This window comes from Podarcis tiliguerta (assembly GCF_965153285.1).
Source record: "Podarcis tiliguerta genome assembly, chromosome: 3".
Lineage (NCBI taxonomy): Eukaryota > Metazoa > Chordata > Lepidosauria > Squamata > Lacertidae > Podarcis > Podarcis tiliguerta.
This window is the reverse complement of record NC_139536.1, coordinates 28878122-28903929: the sequence shown is the minus strand read 5'-3', so window position 1 is coordinate 28903929 and position 25808 is coordinate 28878122. Positions and strand designations below refer to the sequence as shown.

The 25808-nt window shown below is 42.4% G+C and overlaps 1 protein-coding gene across 1 annotated transcript in view; it reads left to right on the top strand.

Annotated features, from left to right (window-relative positions):
• The window catches only part of RAB3GAP2 (RAB3 GTPase activating non-catalytic protein subunit 2), a 48408-nt gene that overhangs the window by 4902 nt on the left and 17698 nt on the right, over window positions 1–25808 (top strand). Inside the window, exons 2-22 of the mRNA XM_083433270.1 lie at window positions 2315–2379; window positions 2873–2999; window positions 4491–4572; window positions 5917–5964; window positions 6103–6178; window positions 6710–6811; window positions 8046–8145; window positions 9215–9313; window positions 10553–10701; window positions 12519–12598; window positions 12713–12802; window positions 14055–14194; window positions 14669–14885; window positions 15521–15664; window positions 17012–17094; window positions 19711–19775; window positions 20395–20485; window positions 21971–22098; window positions 24042–24255; window positions 25049–25146; window positions 25510–25615. Coding sequence (XP_083289396.1) covers window positions 2315–2379; window positions 2873–2999; window positions 4491–4572; window positions 5917–5964; window positions 6103–6178; window positions 6710–6811; window positions 8046–8145; window positions 9215–9313; window positions 10553–10701; window positions 12519–12598; window positions 12713–12802; window positions 14055–14194; window positions 14669–14885; window positions 15521–15664; window positions 17012–17094; window positions 19711–19775; window positions 20395–20485; window positions 21971–22098; window positions 24042–24255; window positions 25049–25146; window positions 25510–25615 — 2304 coding nt within the window. The remainder of the gene's footprint in view (window positions 1–2314; window positions 2380–2872; window positions 3000–4490; window positions 4573–5916; window positions 5965–6102; window positions 6179–6709; window positions 6812–8045; window positions 8146–9214; window positions 9314–10552; window positions 10702–12518; window positions 12599–12712; window positions 12803–14054; window positions 14195–14668; window positions 14886–15520; window positions 15665–17011; window positions 17095–19710; window positions 19776–20394; window positions 20486–21970; window positions 22099–24041; window positions 24256–25048; window positions 25147–25509; window positions 25616–25808) is intronic.

The window sequence follows — 25808 nt, the reverse complement described above, 5'->3', positions numbered from 1 at the left end:
CATCTGCTCTGTTTCAGAGGGTTCCTCAACTCTCTGGAGCCACTCTTTGGTGCTGGAGCAGGAAGGAAAGGGGAATTGGCAGACATGTCCTCCCCTCTTCCATCTGTGGAAGCATCCACTGGATTAAAAGACCTTCCGTGGTACAAGGGTACCAAAGGGATTTACCCATAAAGATCATCTCGTACATTGGTCTTCAGCTGGTAGGTTGTTACCCTCTACTGCGGGGGCTGGCAAACTTTTCTGCCCGCTGCGTCCCGGAAGTTAGTCTCTGCGTGGAGCTAAACCGGCGAGGGAATTGACCGTGTGGGCGGCAAGGGCCGGGGGCCAGTTTAATGACCCCCTTGGGCCGTATGTGGCCCGCGGGCTGTAGTTTGCTGACCCCTGCTCTACTGGGTTATACCGCAATGACAGAACTTCCACTATACAGATATAGGGTCAAAACTAAGAAAGGAGTTCCCAAGTGCATGTTTGGGTGAAATGTGGGTTTGGCAGGCTTGAACACTGATCTATTTTATTTATTCATCTGAAGGTCTCTGGGCGGTTCACAGCATAAAAATGTAAGTTAAAAACACACAATACATAATAAAAACAAGAACAAAACAAACCAATACCCCCCCCTTGGATCACTTGTGGCTTTTTGGCAATTGTTTCTTTTTAATATCAATACTATGATTATTTATTTATTACTTCATTCAAGAATTTATGTACTTCCCTCTCACAAAACATTAGGGCAGGGTGCAGCAATATATAAAACCCTTTAGGAACATTACAAAATTAACAGCATTTTCATTTTCCAGATGTAATGGTGAACATGCCTCTTCTAGAAAGCTTCAGAATGTATAGAACAGAGTATTTCACAGTTGCTTTCTAACAGTTACTGGCTTAACTTTGCATAGGATGAGCTCCTTATGATGCCCTTCTGTGCTTTTCATTCAGTATCTCCCTATGACAAAGTGAAATATGTCTGCCATAGGGATTTCTAGCTTGGCTTTATTAACTGCACGAACTCGAATATTTCTAAATTTGAGTCGGAGGTGGAAATGATTTATTCTGGTTGTTATGCACAAAGGTCGAGTGACTCACTTCTTCAGACTATGTGGAGACCTTTTCAGTTCAATAAATTGCTTTTCCGTGGGAGTTTTTATAAATAGTAGCTGTGTGTGGGTAATGGCTTTAGCAGCAGTGGTTACTTCCAAAATGGTGTACATCAGTGCTGGCAGTAATAAACTTCTAATTAAAAGCAGTCCTGCTTAGACATTTTGGCTTTGGTATTCTAATGCCATCTTTCCCTGAGTGGAATCTATGTACCTGATCATAATACTTGGAAATGGGGCAGAGTAGTTTTGCTGTAGTCTAGCTGGCTTGATTTTGATGCTCTTTGTAGCCCTGGCAGCTATGCTGAACAAAATTGGCAGAAAGAAAAATATGCAATGAACTCAGCAAATATTGAAAACTGAGTGTTTTGTTCTAGTATTGCCTAGTCAATTGGTGGCCAAAAGCAGTAGATTCTATGGCTTTATAGTCCCTTTTGGCATACTGTGTTAATTGCCTAAAGAGGAGAAAGCCAGTTGCTTTTCAGTTTAAGTTGTGAAACACCCAGCTTCTTCAGTATGTAACAGAAATTACAAAGAAACATCTATTTCTTCTTCATTGTTTCATTTTCATGGTGATGTCAGGTTCCACAGCAAAGTGCTCCTGTTCCTAGACAGGTGTATCAAAATACAGGACCTGTTTTAGTGAGCTATCCTAGACCAAAGTTCTTATACTGCTTCTGTGAGATGATCGACATGTTTATAGAAAGAGGAAATATGTAGGTTGTGACATATAGTGCTTATAGCAGAGCTTATACGGAAGGCAGCATGGATTCTGGAGCGGACTTGCAAAACCTGGGAACGAGCAAGTTGAAGGCATCTCACCAGACATGTTCGATGAAGACGGAGTTTGATTGATATCCTGTTTTTGTTGCCTGCCTGTTTCTACAAAACAGTTGATTGACCAATACTAGTCAAGCTACATTTGATTTGATGTGAGGCAAGTTGTGCAGGTCTGCGTGCCCAGTGATTGCTGGCTCAGACTTCTCTCCCTGGTCGGGTATTTAGACTCTGCACCTTCTGCCTCTGAGTTGTCTGCAGAGGTGGCTTTGCATGCAGTCTTTTCCCTTCAAAGGCTGTTATGGGTATTGCTTTATAAACCCCCTTACGATTATTTCTATATTTAAAATTCATAGTTAATCAAATGCTTTTCTAGGCATCTAAAAGCAATATATGGACCATGGTTATGATTTTGAAACTAAGCTAGAATTTTTCAATATTAGGTAAACCAGCAAACTGGGAAGAAGATGGTTGGGGAGCATGGGATGAACAAGAAACACAAGGACCTGTAAGCCTCTCTGTTTGATTTCATTACTAATTATGCCTTCTGTAGCTGTGCACTCTTTGTTTCTTGGAATAATACGAATAATCCCTTGAGTAATTCTGTTAACTGTTTTCAGTAATTAAACTTTTAAGGTTCAGTTCACCCATCCACCTTACAGGTTGATGATCATACAGTGTTTCTTCCTGTTATGAGTACATCCTACCTTATTTTATTCAAATATTTGTAACATGTTTTTGCACAAACGACACCTTAAAGTTGCTAAGAAATTTAACTACAATCATCAAAATGAAAATAGCTTTTGCTTTGAGAGCCATTGCACAGCGGAAAAATCAAGTTCTCTCACCGTCCTACGAAATTTGCAATTACATGGAAATAGGCTTATTTACATTTTCCCTAAATGCTGCTCTCTTTTGTGTGAGTGTGGGCATATATGTTTCTTTAAAACAGTATATATGTTGCCCAGAAAATTAATAGCTTTAAAAATCACTGTACACAGGAGGAGGAGGAAGAATCAACTTCTAAGACTCAGGCAAATTCCTGGCTTCAGGACTGTGTCTTATCCTTGTCGCCAACAAATGATCTCATGGCAATAGCTCGTGAGCAGAAAGCTGTGTTTTTTGTGCGTAAGTATATCACAGACTTTTAATTTGTTCCCATTTCCGCTGGAGTTCTGTTTGTTTATTTAAAGTGTATTTACCCCACTCTTCAGCTAAAAAAGGCTCCTGCAGCAGCTTGCAAAGATCAGTAATATGGCAACCCCTGTCCCCAGGCTTCCAATCTAAAAGACATGGCACTAAAGGAAAATGGGTTTGGGAGGGAGGAGGTAGAAAGGAAACTTGTTTTTCATTACAAAGTGCAGCAGATAATAAAGCAGAACCATGGGCTTGACAAAGCACAATGGATGGTAGTCACCAGATTTTCCTTATTCAACAAGAAAGCTATAGGAGTAAGATACTGTTCTACAATTGCTGTGGTCCTGTCACTAAGGGGGTGGCTAGAGGACAATTGCAGCAAATAACATTGCTTCTGCAAAAGCACATATTAGGAATACTTAATTTTCACATCAGTGGTGTAGCGTGGGGGGTGCAGGGGGGGCCGGCCGCACCGGGCACAACATCGGGGGGGGGGGCGCTCACACTCGCAGTGCTAAAATCAGTGCTAAAATCCACGGGTTAGGGGGCACAAATTACTTGCCTTGCCCCGGGTGCTGACAACCCACGCTACGCCACTGCTTCACATTCTTCCCCACCTTTTATTGATACAGTTTGATAAACCTGAATTTTAAGTGGAACTTCACTCAAGGAGTACTTTGATTGCATGAAGGAGAAGAGGCAATTTTATCTTATTCTTGCGTCTCCTTGTAGGTTCCTGTGCCACCAAAAAAGGAGGATTGAGGGAACTATCTGGATTGGTGGGGGAGGTGGCATGTAGGGCACAGGGAGAATTAGCCTCCCACCCCTTCTTCCAATGAAAGTCACCCCTGGTTTTGAGTTCCTTGTATGAATGGAACAACCTCTTCCGTTTGCTATACAGTGGTACCTTGGTTTATGAACTTAATCTGTTCCGGAAGTCCATTCTTAAGCCGAAACCATTCTTAATCCAAAGCGTGCTTTCCCTAATGAGGCCTCCTGCCGTTGGTGCCCTTCCACCGTTCGGATTCCGTTCTTAGACCAAGGTAAAGTTCACAAACCGAGACACTACTTCCAGTTTTGTGGAGTTCATAAACCGAATAGTTCATAAACAGGGCTGTTCTTAAACCGAGGTACCAGTGTAGTTTCCAACAAAGCTATGATCTGACTTTAGATGCAATAAGAATCAGGTGGTTGCTAAAGAATGTATCTTCCCATTTTGGCTTATGCATTAAAATAAGTATTAGAGTGTTATTGCTGTTCCCAAGTAAGTGCATATAGAATTATTATGGAAGGAAGTCTAGGGAAATATATTTTTACAAGGCAAAATCTTTGTAGTGCAGAATAAAAGAAAAATAGTTAAATGCCTGGAAGCTGAAACCTTTATTTTTATGGGTGATACACAAGAAAAACACCACCTTTTAATTTAACTGTGTTACCTTAAAGTATAACACTTTATCCACTTTTCTCTCCTCTGCTTCCCAGCAAAATGGAAGCACAGTGAAAAAGGGAAAGAAGAAATGCAGTTTGCTGTTGGCTGGAGTGGCTCTTTGAATGTTGAAGAAGGGTAGGCATGGGATCTAGACTATGTTGTGAATGAGAACGCCACTGATTATTTTTTTTGCTGCTCTGTCAAAACTTATATGTAAGACGTGATCCAAAGGAATGCACATACAAGTCTCCCTTGTGTTGAGTCAGATCATTGGTCCATGTAGTTCATTACGTCTAAGCCAGTCCCCCCGGCCTGGTGCCCTTCAGGTGATTTGAACTAGAACTCTCATCATGCCTGCTCATTGCTGAAGCTGGCCAGTTGGGAGTTACTCAAAACACCTGGAAGGCACCAGGTTGGGGAAGGCTGGCATGCGCTACCTGGCAGCAACTCTCCAGGGTTTCAGACAGGATTCTTTCCCAGCCCTACCCAGGGTTGAACCCAGGACTGTGCATGCAAGGCAGGAAGGGGACCCTACCACTGAGATCCAGCCCTCTCCAAGAAGCATCCACACACGTCTTGTTCTCATTCTCTCCAGTGGAGAAAATTCCTTCTATTCATGTATGAGAATGGGAAAGTATGTGGAGGAAGAGAGCTACTGGTTGAGCACAATGATTCCGTATAGCAAATAAGATACCTAGAAGAAGAAAACGGCTATTAAAATTGCTATGCATCATAAACTGCCAAAAGCTTTAAAGGGCAGCACCTTTGTTTTTTAGACAGGCACAAGGATGCTATTAAATTGCCATTAATTAGAACAGCAGACCTTAATCAGTTAATTGATAAGTGATTAAAACATTCTTTTGAATTTAAAATTTCCCTGTTTGATTTAATTGCTTGCAATATTTTGAGGGGCTTTGTCTCCTCTTCACATTTTTAGGTGTAGCTTCTCTAGATGAATTTGTGAAGCTCTCTATTCCAGTTAGACACTGAGTAGTGTTGTGAAGTGGAGGTAGGAAAAGGAGGGGGGTCGTGGTGGTGCTACAGAGATGCTGGATTTAGACATGTGGCATCCCCGTGATGATGTGCAGTGGTTCACGTTCTCTTATTCTGGGCTAATTAACATGAAATGTCCATGGCCTTGTTAGGCACGGGCAGGAGAAAGCCTAAACGAATCTAGACTGCGTAGCTGGAGGAAAACATCAGCACAGAATATGCAAACAAATGGCTTGTGCCATAAATCCATCTTTACTAGGTGTGCAGTTATGTGGTGTATACTGGGTTGTGTGGAAGAGGGCCTGTATCGAACATTCCCTCTGCTCTGTTGACCAACTGCAGCAGACGTATGGGGAGGAAGCTCTGTTGCTCAGGGCTTCTGTTGACAGGGTTTGTTAGATGAATCCCACTCTGTTTTGTAATGTTATTAATGCTGACAGTTCTCTTCGTGGCAGAGTGCTTAATACTGCTGTGTTTTTCCTCTAGTGAATGTGTGAGCAGTGTATTGTGCATCCCACTGGCAAGTCAAAAGAGGTAAGAAAATGCTTTTAAAAACACACACACAGCTAGACCTCCTTTACAAAGCCTGGTGCTGCCTTTAGAGACACCCATGGTAATTTCATCAATTCAGAGTAAGACTTGACAGAATGCCTTTCATTTTCTTTGAGACAGGAGCTCAACAGGACGACCTGACTGGACCTGTATTGTTGTGGGCTTCACCTCTGGCTACGTTCGCTTCTACACAGAGGTTTGTCACTTGTCACCATGGTTTGCCTGCCTGCTGAGGGCTGTTTCATGTACCATGGTTTTCTTGTGTAGAATTAACGATGCTGAATTACGGCGCGTGTGATATTTTTTATATGAATGCCCCAAGAAGACAGCCGTTACTTAGCTGCTTGCTTATTCAAGTGTATTTATGACAAACATCCAACATAACTAGCACTATGCTTCAAAACTAGATTAAAATTCCTATACAGTGGTACCTCCAGTTGTGGACGGGATCTGTTCTGGAACTCCGGTCGGATCCTGAGGTTTCTGCAACCAGAGGGACCGCTTCTGCGCATGCGCGCGTGGCAAAAACCTGGAAATATATTTCCGGGTTTGCCGCTTACGTATCCCAAAGTTTACACAAGTGGAGGGATACGTAAGCAGAGGTACGACTGTAGTGCTGGAAAAACATGTAATGTGTGATGTGACCTTTGAGGTTTTGTGACTTGTAGCCCCATCTCACCAGTAATAGAGTGAATACTCTTTCAGCTTCGTTGTTCTCACTTTTTAGAATGGAGTACTTCTGCTGGCACAGCTTTTGAACGAAGATCCTGTCATGCAGCTTAAATGCCGAACTTACGAGATTCCACGACACCCTGGAGTTACAGAGCAGGTATGATGGCAGCTATATAAGAAAGTGAAATAATTACAGAGCATGATACGGTTTTCAACTCTTAATCTTTCAGAGCTGAAGCTTTTTTTTGAATGAGTTGCGGGAATTAAATTTGTTGGGGCTATGTAGGTAACAATCCCTAACTGGTTAAAGGATTTGAATTGGGCTTTCTGGCTTGCTGCCCCTTTCTTATTGTGTAGATTTGCCCTCCCTACTTTGCCTCGTCATGGCTCATCACTGCATTTTGCACTATTAATCATAGTTTAGGACAGGGTTGACGAAACTGCAGCCCTTGAACCACGTATGTCCTCAAAAATTTATCATTACAAACAAAAACTGTTCCTTTGGTTTTCCGTAACACCAGGATGTCAAAAGGGTCTTGTGCCCACCACATGCCATTTTTTAAAAATAAAACATTTACACCCATGTTTTTGTGCAGCCACTGGAGCTCTCAAAAAAGTTAACCACCCCTAGTTTAGGCTAACCATGATGTGCTTTCAACCCAGGGTTTGAGATCATGTTTTGAATCTAGTTACAAATGTTAGGTTATTAGTTTTTCCTGCAGATGTTGATCTTATGCTGTTACACTTGTTGTAGAGGTTTCAAGGCTGGTGACGTGGAGCTGTGCCAAACTGCACTAAGTGACAACCTAGGTAAAGGTAAAGGGACCCCTGACCATTAGGTCCAGTCATGGCTGACTCTGGGGTTGCGGCGCTCATCTCACTTTATTGGCTGAAGGAGCTGGCGTACAGCTTCTGGGTCATGTGGCCAGCATGACTAAGCCGCTTCTGGCAAACCAGAGCAGTGCACGGAAACGCCGTTTACCTTCCTGCCAGAGCGGTACCTATTTATCTACTTGCACTTTGACGTGCTTTCAAACTCCTAGGTTGGCAGGAGCTGGGACCGAACAACGGGAGCTCACCCCATCGCGGGGATTCGAACCGCCAGCCTTCTGATCGGCAAGTCCTAGGCTCTGTGGTTTAACCCACAGCGCCACCCGCATCCCTAAGTGACAACCTAGACTTCCCCATTTGTCTTTATAAAGTGCTGAGCAATGAGCCTGCAGCAGTTGAGTCTTCTTTTCCGCACTTCTTTTCTGCTCCACCGCTGGGTTCAGATCCTGGTGCTGTAGTTTGAATGAACACTGGTGCTTGTTTAAAAGTGAAATAAGCCAAACAGGATAGCACACTAATTCATTTTGCTACAACAAGGCAGTGATCTTCTTTTTCTTCAGAACGAGGAACTGAGCATCCTGTATCCTGCAGCAGTTGTGACAATTGATGGTTTCAGCCTATTTCAGTCCCTCCGTGCTTGTCGAAACCAAGTAGCAAGAGGTAGGTCCAGGCATGTGGGAGAATTTGACCCATTCTGGCGTGCCTTCCAGTGGCAAAAGTGTATTAAACTTTTTATTATTTGGCAATACATACAGGGATGTTACAAAGCATTGGGCGATATCCAGCATTAGCTATCCTCAGAGTAGACAACTGAAATCAATGAACTCAATTTATTTCCGTGGCTCTGTTCTGTATATGACTAATACTGGATATCACCCATTGCATTTTGGAAATATATTTATTTCCAAAATAATTTGGAAAATTTTCCTTTCTGGAAATCTGACAGCACCCAGGCTCCAGAGGAGTCCCACTTTAGTAAAAGGTTAGATACCTTCATAATTTTATTGTCCTGCTGGCTACTTGTAACTTTGAGTACTCTCTGAATTTTGGATCTCTAATAACTGGTATAGTTTGTATCAGATGGGAGCCTGTTATTGCTGGCAACACATATTCTTGTTTCATTGAGAACTTGGTATAGGTTTGGTACATTTACTTTTACCTCATGTGCCAAAGTGAACTGCTTGCCTTTTGAATGTTGTATTGTGTAAAAAGGAAGAAGCTTTAATCACTCTAATTTTATTTGGCCCCCTTCCCCCAATCCAAGGACTTGGTATATGTTCTTGCAAAAAAACTGTGGCTTGCTAAATGCTACCTAGTTTACTGGTTGATTAGCGAATTGAATATAGATCCCTAACTTCCAAATGTCCTGTACTGTACTGGCTGTAAGTAATAACTTACGACACAATCCCATGCATATCTAACCTGAAATAAGCATGACTTACACTCATGTAAGTGCATATAAAATTGCAGTTTTGATATCAGTCTTTCAATTAAACTTAGACCTGGCAATTTGATGCACAATACAATTTCTACATTAAGTTTTGCTTTACATTAAATAAAGGAATAATTAAATGTGACTGAGCCTTTTAAACTGTCAGTTCAGTTCAGCAGCACATACATTTATTATTACTTTGTGCTGGTCAATGTACCATAACTTTATTCTAGCCAATAGTTTTCTGCTCTCTCTCTCTCTCTCTCTCTCTCTCTCTGTCTGATAAAAAATGGACAGCTGCAGCATCAGGCAATGAGAACGTCCAGCCACCACCTTTGGCCTATAAGAAATGGGGTCTGCAGGATGTGGATACTATAGTTGATCATGTTAGTGTTGGTAAGTATTACATTGGCTCACTCTATTAAATGAATAGACCTGTCACTGAATGGATGCTGCAGCTTATACAATTAATAATAAAAAGCATAGAATCATAGAACTGTAGAGTTGGAAGGGACCCTGAGGATCATCTAGTCCAACCCCCTGCAATGCAGGAATATGCAGTTGTCCCATATGGGGATCAAACCTGCAACCTTGCCATTATCAGCACCAAGCTCTAACCAACTGAGCTATCCAGCTCATGTATATAGGAACACTGTAGAGGATTTAAAAACACCTCATGTAAGCTGCTTTGGTAACCCTTACCATTTTTTCTAGTTCTCTTTGGTTTCATAGTTAATATACTACATGAAAACCAGTGCCACGTAATACACATTCTGCATGTGTAAGAACTTAGATCTTCTGGTGTGGCAGCAACTGCACTGTGGAACTCCCTGCCTATTGACGCAGGCAGCTGCCTTCACTGTACCCTTTTCCATCACCTACTAAAAAAATTCTTGTTCAGACAAGCCTACCTGGATGCTTAGAAAACTGAGTTTGAATTTATTTATTTTTTGGTCAACTGCTTAGAGGGTCCTTTTTTTACACTATCAAGCAGTGCATAAATTATGTGAAATAAATGGGTCTATATTATTTGCGCTTCTCTTTGGTTTCTTAGTTCATACATTACACAAATAGGACAGTATCGTTTCTGGTTGTCTTCAGTTTTTTAGTTTAGTTTACTATATCAGTAGCTCAAGTTTTTGGATCCCAGCGTCAGCAGAAGGACGCAGCTGCTACTTTCTTCCTGGCCCCAACCCCATCTCGGGAGGCAGCCACTGTCATTGTATTCTCCCTGTCTACACTTGTCACTCAGGGGTCTTAAAGGGTACGGTAACTGACAAGTCTTCACACTCAACCATGAAGGGTTATTCCTGCAGTCCCAGAGCTCATGAAATATTCATGAATAATGAAAATATTCAAGATCGTTAGATTTCTTTTTGTGCGCCGTATTAAGTTTATTGCCAATAAAACCTTTGCCTCAGTATGGAGCACTCAAAATGCCTCAGGCCCGCATATTTTTAATAGAGCGTCTGTTGTTAAATCTTCTTGGAGCTTTCAGGAAACGACGGACTTGTTTTTTCTAAACTTATGATAATATTTGGGCCCAAGTTCATGTAGGGCTTTTGGAAATTTGGAGACATGTATTTCTAAAATTGGTTTTCTTTTTTTTTAAAAAAAAAACACACAACAAAATAGGTATCATGACTCTTTCGCCTTTTGACCAAATGAAGACTGCCTCCAATATTGGTGGATTTAATGCAGCCATAAAGAATAACCCTCCTGCTATGTCTCAGTACATCACTGTAGGGTCAAATCCTTTCACAGGTTTCTTTTATGCGCTTGAGGTAAGTGTATTATGAATCAGTCATTGTGAAGTGCAGTGTGCTGCCTGGGAGATGGGACATTCCTGTTCCCTGCTGTGCATATTTTCATTGTCTGCTTTTGCTGATATTCTTGGGGGGGGGGTCGGTTGGGGGGAAAGACTCATGTGGGGAGCAAAACTGGAGATCAGAATGCTTTAAAACATGAGCTGAAATGCCTTGTCTCTGCACCTGATGAGAGGTTGAAGGGGAAGAGGCCTGAAATCCCTACCAGAATCTTCTCAGTCTTCAGCCTGTGTGTTTCAAATGGAGATAGGGCAGCCATCTGCGTGAGGGGGATGTTGTGACCAGCCGGACCAGTGCTCCAGTTGCATCCCTTGCTTCCTCCAACCACCAAACTGTGGTTTATAACAAACAATGGTCAATTTCGAAGCAAGCCAACTTCAAGTCACACTGGCTTGTTAATAAGCAGAGCTGGATGCTGCAAAGATCCTGCCAGCTATGGGGGAGCAAAAATGGGAAGGGTATGAGCCAGATGTTCCTTCCTCACTGTGTGTATAATCAAACCATGGTTTAGTGTTACAGTTTTATAGCTACCAACTGCAGTGATGCTCTGAGTGAGTGGTTCTGCTTTCCAAGAAAATGGCCAGAAAATGGCCTCAGTGCCTAGAAGCACCTTTTGCCAGCTGTGACAGGTACAACAACTTTTGGCTGTTCTGAACTGGGAGAGCTTGGTCACAATAAACACAGGTCCTACTTTCTGAAGATCCAAGGAAATAATTCATTAGGCGAGCATTTTCATAGCGAGCCTGTGATTTCCATTATTTTCTATGGGAGCACTTCTAATGCCTGCTCTCTTTCTGGCATCTCTCTCTATTTTTCCTCCCTGAAATGGCTGCAGCCAATCAGCAAAAGAGAGACAAAGTAAAAAACTGATTTGTCCAACCTCTCATTCTCCCTGATTTGTCTGTTCTGGCTCCCCTGTTCCCCTCTCCATGAGCTCTGCCTGGAAATTGTTGCCACTGACCAGCACAAAAAAATCCCACAAGGAAGTAAGGAAGCCAGATGCTTGGATAAGTGACTTTGCGGAGTATAGTGAGGTTGGGCATAATTCTTTGAGTGCGGATAAGTGAATTTTTGGACAGTGAGCGTGCAGATAGAGGGACCTGTATGTAGTTCTTGGGGATGTCAAGGTTTGATTCCTGCAGTGCACTCTTATATGGAGATTCCCTTCTATTTTATCTGGAAGCTGCAGTTAGTGCAGAATGCTGCAGCATGGCTGCTGGCAAGGAGTGACACGACTCTGTCAGCATACTGCACCTCTGCTCAGAGATGTGCAATGGTTCCTAATTTCCTGCAGGGCCAAGTTCAAGGTGCTGCTGTTGGCATACTGTATGCTAATGTACTTAACAGCTTGGGACCAGTTTACTTGCAGGATCACCGTGCCCCATGTATGTCCACTTGACAGCTTTGATCTGTGCAACCAGCACTGTTAACAGGTGCCACTAAATACTTGATCCGCAGTTGTAAGAAATCAGTCTTTTCATCTGGCAGTCCTTTCACTTTGGAACTCCCTGCCTGTTGACACCATGCAGGCGCCTTTGCTGGGCTGCTTAAAATGTTGTTTTTTTTTTAGACAGGCCCATGGAGAAGTTACATCTGTTTTGGGTGTATTTTTCATATTTAATCCCCCTCCCACCAATAATAACTTATAGCAGACATTTCAAGGTGATATGTGTTCATTAAGATCAGTTTTCTGTCTGTAAATATGATGTCCTGAAAAGGAAAGTTTCTAAGGAGTAATGGACTCTTATATAAAATATGTCTTACCTTTCCTCTAGGGTAGTTCACAGCCGCTCTTGTCTCATGTTGCTTTAGCAGTTGCGAGTAAGCTGACATCTGCATTATTTAATGCTGCCAGGTAATGAAAGTCAAAACAACACTACAATGAACAACAGATTGAAAATTGTGTCTTTGGCATGTGTTTTCTCTAAATTGAGATAATTTTTATATTTATTTCCCCCCTGATTTCAAGTGGTTGGCTTGGGTGGAAACATAAGCAGGAAGAAGAGCCTGCGCAGAAGCAGAAACCCAAGGTTGAGCCTGCAACTCCTTTAGCTGTAAGGCAAGTGTTTATAGAACTGAGGTTTCTTTTTTTAAAAAAAGAGAAAATGCATAACTGTTGTCCATGTATGTGCAAAATTCATGCAAGGCCCAAACTCCCAATCCCAGTGCACTTTAATGCACCCTTCTCCAAACTAGGGCTTTCCAGGTGTCTTGAAATTCAATTCCTATCAGCCGCAGCTGGCATGGCCAATTTCCAGGGTTGCAGTTCAAAACGTCTTGAGTATACCAGGTTGGGAAGGCTGCCTCTCCTTTTCTCCTGCCACAACTGCCTAACATGTTGTCCATCCCTCCCACCTTGCCATAGGCTGACTGTTGCCTAATTCATACTTGGTACTGGCCTCTATGAGAGTGTGCAGGACTTCTGGCAGGCCCATGCCCTGGTTGAAGTCACACAAGCATGCAGGGGTGGTTCAGAAATCATGCCAAAGCATGGTGGAGCATTATGTGCATGAGTGGGGAGGACTTCCTCACTCTGCTCCTTTCAGGTGGTTCACTTCCCTCATTGTGATTCTGGTAAGAGCAAACATTTTGTCTGAACCTGCAAACTTTGTGCTTGCCGCTCAGTTTTGATCCTGGTTTGCCCAGCAAGTGTTCACTGCAGTTTGTTGGACTGGGCAATCCTATACTTAAACAAATTTTAAAATAAGCTATTAAGACTGTGACAATTTTGCTACAATAAGCTAACATGGCTTGCCCCTCTGGATGCCTGTAAGACTGTATTCCTGAAGTTGCTGTACCTCGAGAGGATCTTCCAAAAATCAAAGTATTCATTGTATTTTGTTGAATTGATTTGGTTTACTGCTATATAATATTAAGAAATTAAGGCAAGGCATGGGGATAACTGCATTCACATGTCATGATAAGCCATAAACCATGGCTTTCTCTGAATGAGCAGTGTAATAGTACAACGCTGCTGAATCATTCCTGTTTGCTCCACCCTTTCTTGAGCTGGGAGCAGCAAACAATGACTTAATCTAACCATGGCATACACTTTTAGTTTGTTTCTCTTCCTGGCTTCCTAGTGATTTGTTTGGGAGAAACGGACCACAAGTTCTAATTTTCTTGTCACAGTAAACCAAGGTTTGTTCTCAACTCAGGGAAAGTGGTGTGAAATGGGAGCGATTCAGCGCGTTCATCAGCATACCACGATGTGTGACCTGGACCATTATTTACTGGCTTTGAATATGCTGTTGTACCAAGGGTGCCATATTTTGTGATTGTTTTACATGCTTTGTTTTATTTGGTTTTAGGTTTGGAATTCCAGATTCTCGTCGCCATGGAGAAAGGATATGTCTGTCTCCTTGTAACTCTTTGGCAGCAGTAACCGATGATTTTGGAAGGGTTCTTCTTTTGGATGTCGCAAGAGGGCTTGCTGTTCGTATGTGGAAAGGTACAACATACTGACATATCTTTTGGGACGATAAAGTAGCTTTTGCATTGCTTCTCTGTGTACCTCTTAAAAGTCTCGAGTGTGAACTCCTTAACATACATCTTCCAATCAGAGTTTCCCTGAAGATACTCACACGCATTATTACATAGATGTGTGAATGCCTGTCTTAACATGCATGCACAATAGCAACTACTATTGGCTGGAAATAGGGAAAGCAGCAGCACTAGGGATAGGAGCAGAAAGAGGGACAGGTGGCAGCTGTCATAAAAGGGTGCCAATGAGATAGGGATAACAGGAGGAAGAATTTTTAGAGTGAATCAAGCATCACATGCACCAAAGTTGTTGGCAAGGCTGGTGTTTTATCATACGAAGTTTAGCTTAGCAGATCCAACTGAGTGCAGTGTTGCAGTGTCAACAGGGAGAAACTGTGTGCGCAACCTATTTAATAATGACTTCCTTCACTTTTGCTTGCAGGCTACCGTGATGCACAGATTGGATGGATTCAGATTGTGGAAGACCTACACGAAAGAGAAGCTGAAAAGATGGATTTTTCTCCTTTTGGCACGCCTCAGGGGCCAAGCAGAGTTGCTCAGTTCCTTGTGATTTATGCTCCCAGGAGAGGCATTTTGGAAGTGTGGAGCACACAACAAGGTCCACGGGTTGGAGCCTTCAATGTAGGCAAACACTGCAGGTAAGAAATGAAAGCACTTATGATAACGGGTGTCATTCAATTGTGTCTGTCATGAAATGAAATTTACTTCTGTTCATGCAACAGGACTTCCCCTCTCCCCCACCCCAAGCCCTTCCAAAACTCTTCCAAAGGATTGAGAAACTTCCCAGAGCAGATTTGAGGAGGGGGGACACTGCTGGGGAGGGAAGAGGAAGGAGAAGTCCCATTGTACAAGTGGAAGTCTACACACCTGTAACCCATATCCCAAATGTTTTTCATCACCTGCTTTTCCCCAAAGCCTTCCACAAGCAGGAAGCAGGATTGAGCATGCTCAGATGGCTCAAGAAAGTGCCTTAGTTCTTTCTCTTAATTGATTTGTATTTGCCTTGAATACACGTGTGTGAATGCTGCTGAAGAATGATCATCATGTTGTTTTCTTGGACTCCATAGAAATTGCTGTTAATAGGAAACAGAATATTGGTATACCCACCTCTATCTGCCACAAAATTTGAGTGTTCACAATGTGGTGTGTGCTTGTGTACGTGTGTGTTTTCCAATTTATTGTACTTAAACCTTCCAGATATTACTTCTCCCCTATGCAAAAAGTGTATGTTGATGGTTCTGCTTTTTTCTGTATTTGTCAAACGCCTGTTTAGGTTGCTGTATCCTGGTTATAAAATAATGGGCCTGAACAATGTAACAAGTCAGGGTTGGCAGCCTCAGACTTACCAGATCTGTCTTGTTGATCCAATGTCAGGAACAGTAAAAACTGTTCATGTCCCTTTTCATTTAGCTCTGAGGTAAGTCTTGATGAGCTTCACGCTGATTGTGTTCACATGTTGCAGCAAGCCATAGTCCACGGCTTACCATGAATGCACAGATTGTTCCTACTTTTCTCCTTCCTTCTAGCAAGTGGGGGCAGTAAAGCATGTTCCTAGGTGTAGTGCTATGAATGAACCAGGGATTATGGTTTGCTTTGCTCAAGCAAACCATAATTAGTCAGCCAAAAACAAACCTTGGCTTGCTTGGGGCGGGGGGAATGACCCCCAGTTCAGATGCAACCCTCAGCAAAAGAATTGTGGTTTGTTGCTCCCACTTGTGTGAGATGTGAAATAGGAGTGAACTGTGCATTCATGGTAAATCACTAACACTGTTGTGCTATTGGATAACCCAGCATGCTCTGCTTCTGTTTAAGAGAAATAGCAGGCATCTTTCTAGGCGACTGTGGCTCAGTTTGCATGTCACCTTGGCTTAGCATGAATGCAAAAAGTGTGCAGGCTCCTGAAGAGGAGAATGCAGCCACTTTGCTCCTTCTCTGGTCCTGCTGCTGCACTGCTATGAGCTAGGCTATGCTATGCTTTAGCTAAGCATATTGTCCAAACTCAAGGGTTGTCTCCTTCAGACAAATGGTAAGCTTTGAACCCAGAACCCATGGGTCTGCACTAAACTAATATTTGGCTTAGCCTCGTGTATGAACCAGACCTCTGCGTTTGTGTATGCTACCAACACACAGTTATTTTTCACTTGTTTTGGGGAACCCAGACAACTTTTCTTGAAACAGTGCTGCTCTTGCAGAGATATTGCATTTTTGCATTGCTCTAACGGTGATAGTTCCTTGTGGAAAAATTCAGTTCTACCACCCCCAGCTAGTGCAGCCACTGCTGCTCTCAATAGTTTCTGGAATGCAGCTGTCAGTTAGTGTATTTGACATCACCCGTGGAAAGCGACACAATTTCCGCCCCCAGTGGTGGTGTGTGTGCTTGGTAAATATTTAATACATGACTTTGTAACGATGGAGGCTGGACACTCCCCTGTTGGAAGTGTTCACGTAGTTCTTTGAATGTTTACCATCAGTGACCATTAGTGTGTTGATCCTGAGAGGCGTCAGACCTCCAAGTCATGCTGAGGACAGACATGAGAGGAAACTGTACGACTTCCACCCCTTGTGAACTCGCAGAGGCATCTGCCTTGCTACGGTTGAAAAACAGAACCTTTTATCCCCTCCCGTCCCAATTGCTTTAATATTATGGACCTTTACTTCTTCATTAGTTGTTTGGAGGCTGTGTGCTACCATCTCTTACATTAATTGGTATGTACTGTTGATATTCAAACAACTTCATGTGTTTACCCTTACAAATACCTTCTAGCGATAAGAAGAGTGAGCGAGCAAAGGATATGCATCTAGTGAAGAAGTTGACTGCCTTGCTGAAAGCTAAAACATTAAATCTGGGTAGGTTCTTTTTTTTGTGGGGTCATAGTATGATGTAACATGATAAGAGGCAGTACTGTATGCTTTTGAATACCAGTCGCCAGAAGCTGCAGGAGGGGGGAGAAGGTTGTTTTGCTTGGGTCATGCATGAGGGTTTCACAAGGTATCTAGTTGGCCACTGTGAGAACAGGATTCTGGACTAGATGGGCCACTGGCCTGATCCAGCAGGCTCTCCTTAACATACTTAGGTACCTTTTGAGGTTCACCTACATCACAGAGGGATAGGCTTTCTGTTACATTTAAGCAATTAGTTGTTGTGTACCAAATTCGTTAGTATCACTAATATTCTGCACTACAACACCTGTAGAATATCTGATTGAAATATTGTGCCACCCATGTAGAAGCTGCCAAAGTGCAAACTCTCCATGCAGTTGGTCCAAACAAGATGAAATTCAAACATTTTTTAGTAGTCTCCCAATCCCTTTGGATCCCCCCCCCCCTGTGAACAGTCTTTTGAAATTGATGGGAATTGGCAATATTGCATAACTGCTGTTGAGTTCATAAACGTGGTTTATGAAGATGTAGTTTGGAAAGGTGTGACACCCATTCTTAATTTGATTGTGACTTATTGCTACTTCTGATCATCTAATCTCTGTGCAGAGCTTCCATGGTCTAAGGAAATGAGCACTTAAATTGTCATGGAGAAATACGTGGCTAATTTGCTTGGATAATAAATTTGGGAAGCCTATGATCACTTGTAGAATAGTTGAATTGTCTTAAGAGATGCCTCTCTCTTCTCTCATGATTTGGGGGCAGTTCATAAAGAACCCTAATTTAGTTGTTAAATTACCTTCCCTAAAAAATGTATACAGTGAATTTAGATTCCTAAAGAGAGACCATGAATTATGTAAGAAAAAAAGAGTATCAACTCTTCATGCTGCCAGTAGCCATGCATTTTTTGTACTCATGGGGGTAATATTACGTTAAACTACACTTAGTTTAATGTTGTGTTACATTAAATATATAATGATTAAATGTGATTCAGTCATGGGGCAGGTTAAAATATATTATAACTTCCTAGCACAACAGCATTGCACTTCACATTCTGCAGAAGTCGCTTAACTTAAGCTGCATCTTGCGTAAAGCAATGCATTATTTTGGAGTGAGACTATGTTGTATTTAATTTACCCCTTGCATATATGGTCTTTCCACATATAAAGCGGCATAAAGGCTTAAGTAGAGACTTGGCATTTCTAGTGGAAGTGCCTTTCACCTTGTACACTATCAACTTCGTTTCAGTGCTTTTCCATGTTATTTTTAACCAAGTGAATTTGAGCTGTCAGGTTAAACCCCAAGTAGAGGTCGCACCATGAGCATAATACACGCTGACATCCCCTAAAAAACAAAACAAAACAGAGCAAACAGTTCAGGCTGCCAGCCTGTGCAGAATGTATAGATCTGGCAAGGAGCAGAGAGAGATACATCTCTTCCACTCCACCCTTGAAAGCCCCAGGGACTGTTCACATCCCAGGATGCAAGCTTGACACCCCTTTCCTTTGACTTTGCTTCACATCTCTAGCTTTCCTTTCAACTTAGTCCTCTCTGCTATTCATTTATGACCTGAGAGATGCTGCTTTTTGTTGTAAGTAAACAAGTTGTGCAACAGCAGAGACAAATTGAATTCCCAGGGACAGGTTTAAAAATCTAGGGCCTAGCTGCTTGATGCCTGGTGCAAATGACGCCACAGTTGGCTCTGCAGATGCACTGCTCCTGGAAAAGTGAACAGTCTGTTGACTTAATTTTGCCATTAGCTTCAGCAATTGAAAAATGGTGGGGTTTTATGTGTGTGTGTTTTTAAAAGCCATATGATTCTCCTTAACTTGCAAATCTTAGTACAGAGCGCCACTGTAGTGGGGCAGAAAGGGGTCAAGGGATGTGTTTGGAGGAGGATGTAACAGAGATAAGCAGGAAGGGTGGAAAACATGCCATAACTTTAATTAGAATTTTTTTGGAGGGGGTTTAGGAATTTGGGTTGGATTGCATGGAGGCAAATGCGTTTCCCACATGTCTCAGCATTCTGCTAAAGGCACTATTGCATAGCTGTGATTTGTGTAGTTCCTTCTGCTGTTTGAAACATCCTAGTATCATACCCAGCAGCTATTAATGAAGCTCTGCCTAAAGAGTCTCCCATTTGCTCCACTTTGCAGTGCTAGACTTTGAGCTACTTGTGACAATAGTTGAGAAGCCCCCAGGGCTGCAAGGCAGGAAAACAAACATCCCACAACTGAAACAAGAGGGTGACATGATAGGCAGTTTTACTTTTAGACTGTACTCTACTTTTAGGCTTTAATTTGATAATTAAAGTGAAGTTTGTCTTGCATTGGCTCCTGTCCAAAGATGCTGAATTCTCCCTGATGTGCTGTGTCACTGCAACAGAGCCAGATCATTCTGGTTGGAAATGGCTGGCTGTAGTGCACTGCCCCTAAGTGGTATGATGCAGGCATTCTGCGCCTTCTCATTTGTTGCTCTCTTGACTGCAGGAGCCCCCAATAGCTAAAGTGGGCACCCTTTAGTTTTCTTAAACCTCTTTTGTAATGTGCATTTATTTTTTATTCTTCTTATTTTCTTTCTTTCCAGACGTGGTTGAGGCTGAAGTGAAGGGATTAATTCTTGATATTAAATATCCCGCTACTAAAAAACAGGTAATGAGCTAGGAAGGGCTTCATTTTGCATTCATTATTGCCTTTTGATCCAAATTAGGCAAACGGTTTGCCTAATTTGTTTTATGCATGCCTAACAACTCTTGTTTCTATGTGTAGACATTTTAGTTCTTTAAATGGGGAGGCGAACTGTAAGAGTGAAGGCTTGCTGCATTTTCCACCAACATGCAGAGATTATAGCCCCCTGCTTGGTGGTGGCTCCCTCCCTCTCTCTCTTTCCTGGGCCAATCAGTGCATTCATATTGTGGGGTAGTGTTGGTTGTGCTTGCTGGTTTCTGGCAACTGCCTTTGTTTCTCTACGTAGTCCACCCTGACACTTTGAACAATGTTGCTTTAGGTAACTTACAAATTAGATTTACAGAACTGGTTTGGGAGATCAGACTACAAATGCAGGATTAATTTCATAGACATTTCCACCCCACCTTGAGAGCCCTTGTCCCTCAGCACATGCACCATAGGCCCAGCAAAGCATTCCAGCCCAAGAGAGATGATTTGGAATTGTGCTGATGGCTGCTTATAGGAAGCACCTGCATGGCTTTTGTTTTAACAGCATGAAATGATGGAGCAAAATTGACTCGTGTGTGGTTTATTTTACTGACAGGCACTGGAAAGCATTCTTGCAAACGAGCGATTGCCGCTGTCTTCTTTGACAAGCATAGCGCAAACGTTAATGGATACCTTAAAAAGTCAGGGTGAGTGAAAATGTCTTCTGTAACCATGTAAAAACATAAGTAGAGGCCGACTGGATCGAACCAAAGGCCCATAGAGACAGTAAAAATGGAGACAGAATACTTCGACTCTTGACACTTTCACAGTCATCATTTGTTCTATTTATATATTTCATGAAATTTATATACTGCTGGACTGTAAGAAAAAAACCTCAAAGCAGTTTGGCGAAATATCTTTTCGGCTGTGATCAAAATGGTGACTGAATTTCATATGAGAGAAGCATGTGGGACCCTGAGGGAGGTCTGATTTTTAGATTTTGTCTTCTCCTCACGGCTGATCAGTTACAGGGAGAAGTGCGTGCTTGGAGAGAACTTGCCCCTAATTTGCAGAATCTAGCCCCTGCCATTCCCACAGTCACTTTGGGTTGAACTTCATTCCTGATGCAGTTGTTGGAGAAAGAGAATTGGGCTGTTCCCTGAGCTCAGTTCCCCCGCTACTGCTTTGGTGATGAAGGGATCCTGTCCCTTTTTTGGTCCCCCTAAGTTGAACCCTGTGATTGCTTTCTTTCCCAAAGGGGTGAGGGCGCATGCTTCTGCTTTAAGAGATTCCAGGAAGTTTAAGGGAAGCACACATATACACCCCTTGTCTACAGTGCTGTGGGGTAGGGTTTGTCTCACCCCCCCCTGCTCTCTTTCTGCAAGGATAGGGAATCTCAACCTCAACAGAGATCCTTCCTTACATTTGGCATTCTGATTATTTGGTGGGTGATCCCTTAGTTGCAAGGTGAGTCTCTGAACAGGGAAATCTTTAGGGTAGCTTTTTAATATGAGGCAAATTAATTATTACACAGTGTAACTGAACTTATGAGAAGCAGATTTGCTATTGCAGCATTTTTCTGATCCTTTGTATGTGACATAAGCATATTTTCCCCCACACCCCAACTACCTGCACTCTGATCAGTGTAAAATCAAATGTTATGGCCCGTCTCGTTTGCTTCAGTTGCATATTGAGACAACCCCATTCTTCTTGTTAATGAAGTCTTGAGCTGCTTCAGTAAGCAGAGGTCACAGTGTAGATATTGAAACCTTCCAGAAGTAAAAACAACAACCTGGGTGACTTCAAAACTAAATGGTTTGCGCCCTATATGTAAGCGACGTGTGACAAATGTCAAAATGTGTGTGATGAACTGTTAGCCAGTGTAGGGAATTCATTTTCTGCCTGCCTGCTGTGAAGAGACGTTCTTTGTGTGTTGAGACTTTTGATTTTCATGTTGTTGATAAGCGTCCTGCTCAAGATTCTGCTTTCAAAGAGAAGCTGACACTTCCTTTGCCTGTAGGCAAAACTCACCCAGACTTTAACCTGATAAAACAGAATTCTCATGCAAGCAGCTGCGCTCTGGAAATATTGCTTAACGGGGAGTTTAATGAAGCTGCAGAGCGATCTTACAGCTCCATTGCACATTCATTAAGACTAATACGTGTGTGTGTTCTCCCCCCCCCCCCCGGCAGAGATGGAGTGTATCGATGAAGGGCTGTTACAGTTCTGTGCAAACAAACTGAAACTAATGCGCCTTCATGAGTCAGTCAGCAAGCTAAATTCTCTGACTGTGCCGTGTGAGATTGCGCCGTCTAATAACGTGAGTAGTGTGAACATTTTTTTTTGCTGGGGGGGGGTGATTTTGAGAAAGACAGAAATTTAAGAATCCTTGGAGTGCGTTATGATTGAAAGAAAAATACACGGACGAAAACATTGCTTTCTAATAAAGTACTAATCCTTCTTAAAATAAAATGTTTTAAAGGCCGTTGCTCTCAGCAGCTCACCATAACTTTGTAGGCAGGCTGAGCCCCTGGTATCTCCTTTTAGGGCTTGGAAGGACCTTCTTCCTGAAACCCTGGAATGCTGCTGCCAGTCAGTGTAGGGGATACTGAGTTAGATGGACCCAGTGATCTGACTTGGTACACAGAGATTAAAATGGTGCGTGAAGGATTTTTTTTTTTTTTACCATCCTATATGATCCTGTAACTTAAACACAGTTTAATTAGTGCCTTTCTTGGTACTTAGCTGTTTGATCAAGGTACTTGTGCCTAGACCTTTAAAAGAGCTTGCTTCGTGCAGTATATGCAGGAAATGAGCATTACAAGAGAGAAAAAATGTATTTTAAATACTTCTCAATAATCTGTACTTTTTAAGTACAGTGGTGCCTCGCAAGACGAAACTAATTCGTTCTGCGAGATTTTTCGTCTTGTGAATTTTTCGTCTAGTGAAGCACGGTTTCCCATAGGAAATGCATTGACGGTTTCCTATAGGAATGCATTGACGGTTTTAAGAAAAAGGCGCAAGACATTCTTGTCTTGCGAAGCAAGCCCATAGGGAAATTCGTCTTGCGAAGCAACTCAAAAACCAAAAAACTATTTCGTCTTGCGAGGCATTCGTCTTGCGAGGTACCACTGTAATTGTCACTTGCATGTTAAAAATCAGGGCTACTCCCAACTGCTTGGGCAATATAGGTCATCATTTTTTAGAAGCATTAATAAAACAGTATCTGCTCTGAGAGAATGGCAATGTGAGAGCTGTGCTTCCTGCATCTCCTACAACTGCTATTAATATTTCCAGAATGGATGTCATCTTCACGGTTGCATTTTTTGGGGTAAATTTATTATTGTTATTTCATTTTATACTGTATATAACATAGACAGAAGTTGTAACAACAGACAAAAATTCAAAGTGCCGGTTTTGGCCTATAAAGCCTTAAATGGCACAGGACTGCAATACCTCAAGGACTGCCTCTTCACATATGAACCTACCTGGACCCTGAGATCATCTTCTGAGGCCCTCCTTCATGTGCCTCCTCCTTGAGAGGTCCAGAGGGTGGCAACACAAGAACGGGCCTTCTCTGCAGTGGCTCCCCATCTGCGGAATGCTCTCCCCAGGGAAATTCGCCTGGCCCCTTCATTATACGTCTTTAGGCACCAGGCAAAAACATTCCTTTTTAACCAGGCCTTTGGTTGATCTGATTTACATCCTATGCCCTTTTAAAATGTGGGTTGTTTTTTTTGGGGGGGAAACTATTGGATTGTTGTTCTTGTTTTTATTATGTATTTTGTGGTTTTATATCTTGATTTTATTCTATAAACTGTCCTGAGACCCCCAGCTATAGGGTGATATATAAATTCAATAAATAATAATAATAACAGAATTAAAATACGAAAATTAAAACCATAAAATAGGCATGAAGGATGTGTAGTTGCACATGAGTTAAAATAACAAAGCCTAAGTAAAGACTATCATCTTTATCTGATCATCAACTATAGTTCTAAATTTGCCAGACATGCATATGATGGTTCTGCTGTATATGTCATAAAAGAATGCCAAATCATATAAAATGTGCCTGGCAGTTCTAGTCCTTGTCAAAATATCCAATTTTGTGGGTTTCTCTCCATTATAGCTATATTCCAGTGATTGATACTAAGCATCCAGTGTAAGATTTTGGGTTGTTTTTCATTGAGTTGCAATCGTTAGTCATGCTGCCAAGATTACATATAAAACTCACTGTTGCATATTTGACTTACTGTTTTTAAGGACTTGGCTAAATTACTCCGATTAGATGAACAAGAGTTTACCAGGCTGCAGATGTTACTGGAGAACTACAAGCAGCAGAACACTCAACCTTCGGTTCATTTTGCGGACGACAAAGATGGCGTGTTGCCCGTGAAAACCTTCTTGGAGTATATGGATTATGAAAAGGATGTGATTAATGTGAAGAAGCTGGACGAGAGAGAATATGTGGCTTTAGGTATGAACATTGTGCAGTAAACGCCCCCTGTGGTGTCTCCAATATACACGTTAAGCTCCTCTGTTTCTGAGGGTTTCCCCCCTTTGTGTCTGGCTAGAGCTGTCTCTTACGGGACGCGGCTGGCGCTGTGGGTTAAACCACAGAGCCTAGGACTTGCCGATCAGAAGGTCGGCAGTTCGATTCCCCATGACGGGGTGAGCTCCTGTTGCTCGGTCCCTGCTCCTGCCAACCTAGCAGTTTGAAAGCACAAAGTGCAAGTAGATAAATAGGTACCGCTCCGGTGGGAAGGTAAACAGCGTTTCCGTATGCTGCTCTGGTTCGCCAGTAGCAGCTTAGTCATGCTGGCCACATGACTCGGAAGCTGTACACCGGCTCCCTCGGCCAATAAAGCGAGATGAGTGCCGCAACCCCAGAGTCAGCCAAGACTGGACCTAATGGTCAGGGGTCCTGACCTTTAGAGCTGTCTCATCTACTGAAGTAATGAATTGGGGAAAGAGCTCCAGGGATTGACATTGGGATTGAACGGAGGGCTCTGGGTCAAGGTAGCGCTGTGATAGCAGGCTGAAAGACCTGCAGTAGTACCTAGTGGGCCTCATGCAGAAAGGAGAAGAGGAAAGCTGTGTGCAAGTTCCCACTAGTCTTATTTACTGCTGATGTGAATTGGCCAAATCTGCATGCATTACTGTCTGAAAGGTTGCTTTGTTCGCAAGCAGAAAGTATCCATTCAGTGGGCGAAGCTTTCATTTTTAATTGATTGGGGAAACCATGTGTGGTGTGTTTTGTGTGTGTGCAGGAAGCTTTTTTTTCTGGAAGTGTTTACATGGAGAAAGTTCCACAGAAGAAATGTGCCAGACACTAGAGACTGCAGGATTTAGCCCCCAACTATTATTGGTGAGTCCTATTATTAGCTTTCCCGTTTTGTTCTTTATAGTCAAAAAGTTGGTTATGATATCTGAAGACGTCTCCAGATGCATAGCGTAGAAACAACTTTCCAAACCGCCTACTGCAATCTCAAGGCAGCATGCAGATTAAAACAATAAACAGTAAAATAGTGAAATCACAATGCAATAAATAAACTGCGGCCGATTAACCCAATAAACACCAATAATTAAGTCTGAAATGCCTTAATGGTAATTTTAAATCTTCTTTAGAACTAAGAGTTTTAGCCCATCAGTGGCTTTTTGTAATCACCTGAATCTATTCTTATTTAAGAGAAATATCCTAAATCTCTTTCTCCTCTCTCACCTTCCCCAGTCTCTGCTTCTCAGTGTGTGGCTTTCTAAGGAAAAGGATATTCTTCATAGAACGCAATCAATTTGCTGCCTTCATGTTGCACTCTCCCTCCTGAGCAAAATGACAGGTGAGATGAGTTCGCAGAATGGAAATGGGCAAATGCTTACTTCTTGAAAAACGGGCCCTTTACCTGACTCTGCAAGCAATAAGTAGAACCGTGAATAAAGCCAAACCTAATGTTGCATGTGAATGTATTTCAGAATAAATGAACCGATGAATAATTGAGAAGTTTGTTTAAGGGCCATCTGTGGCTGCACCAA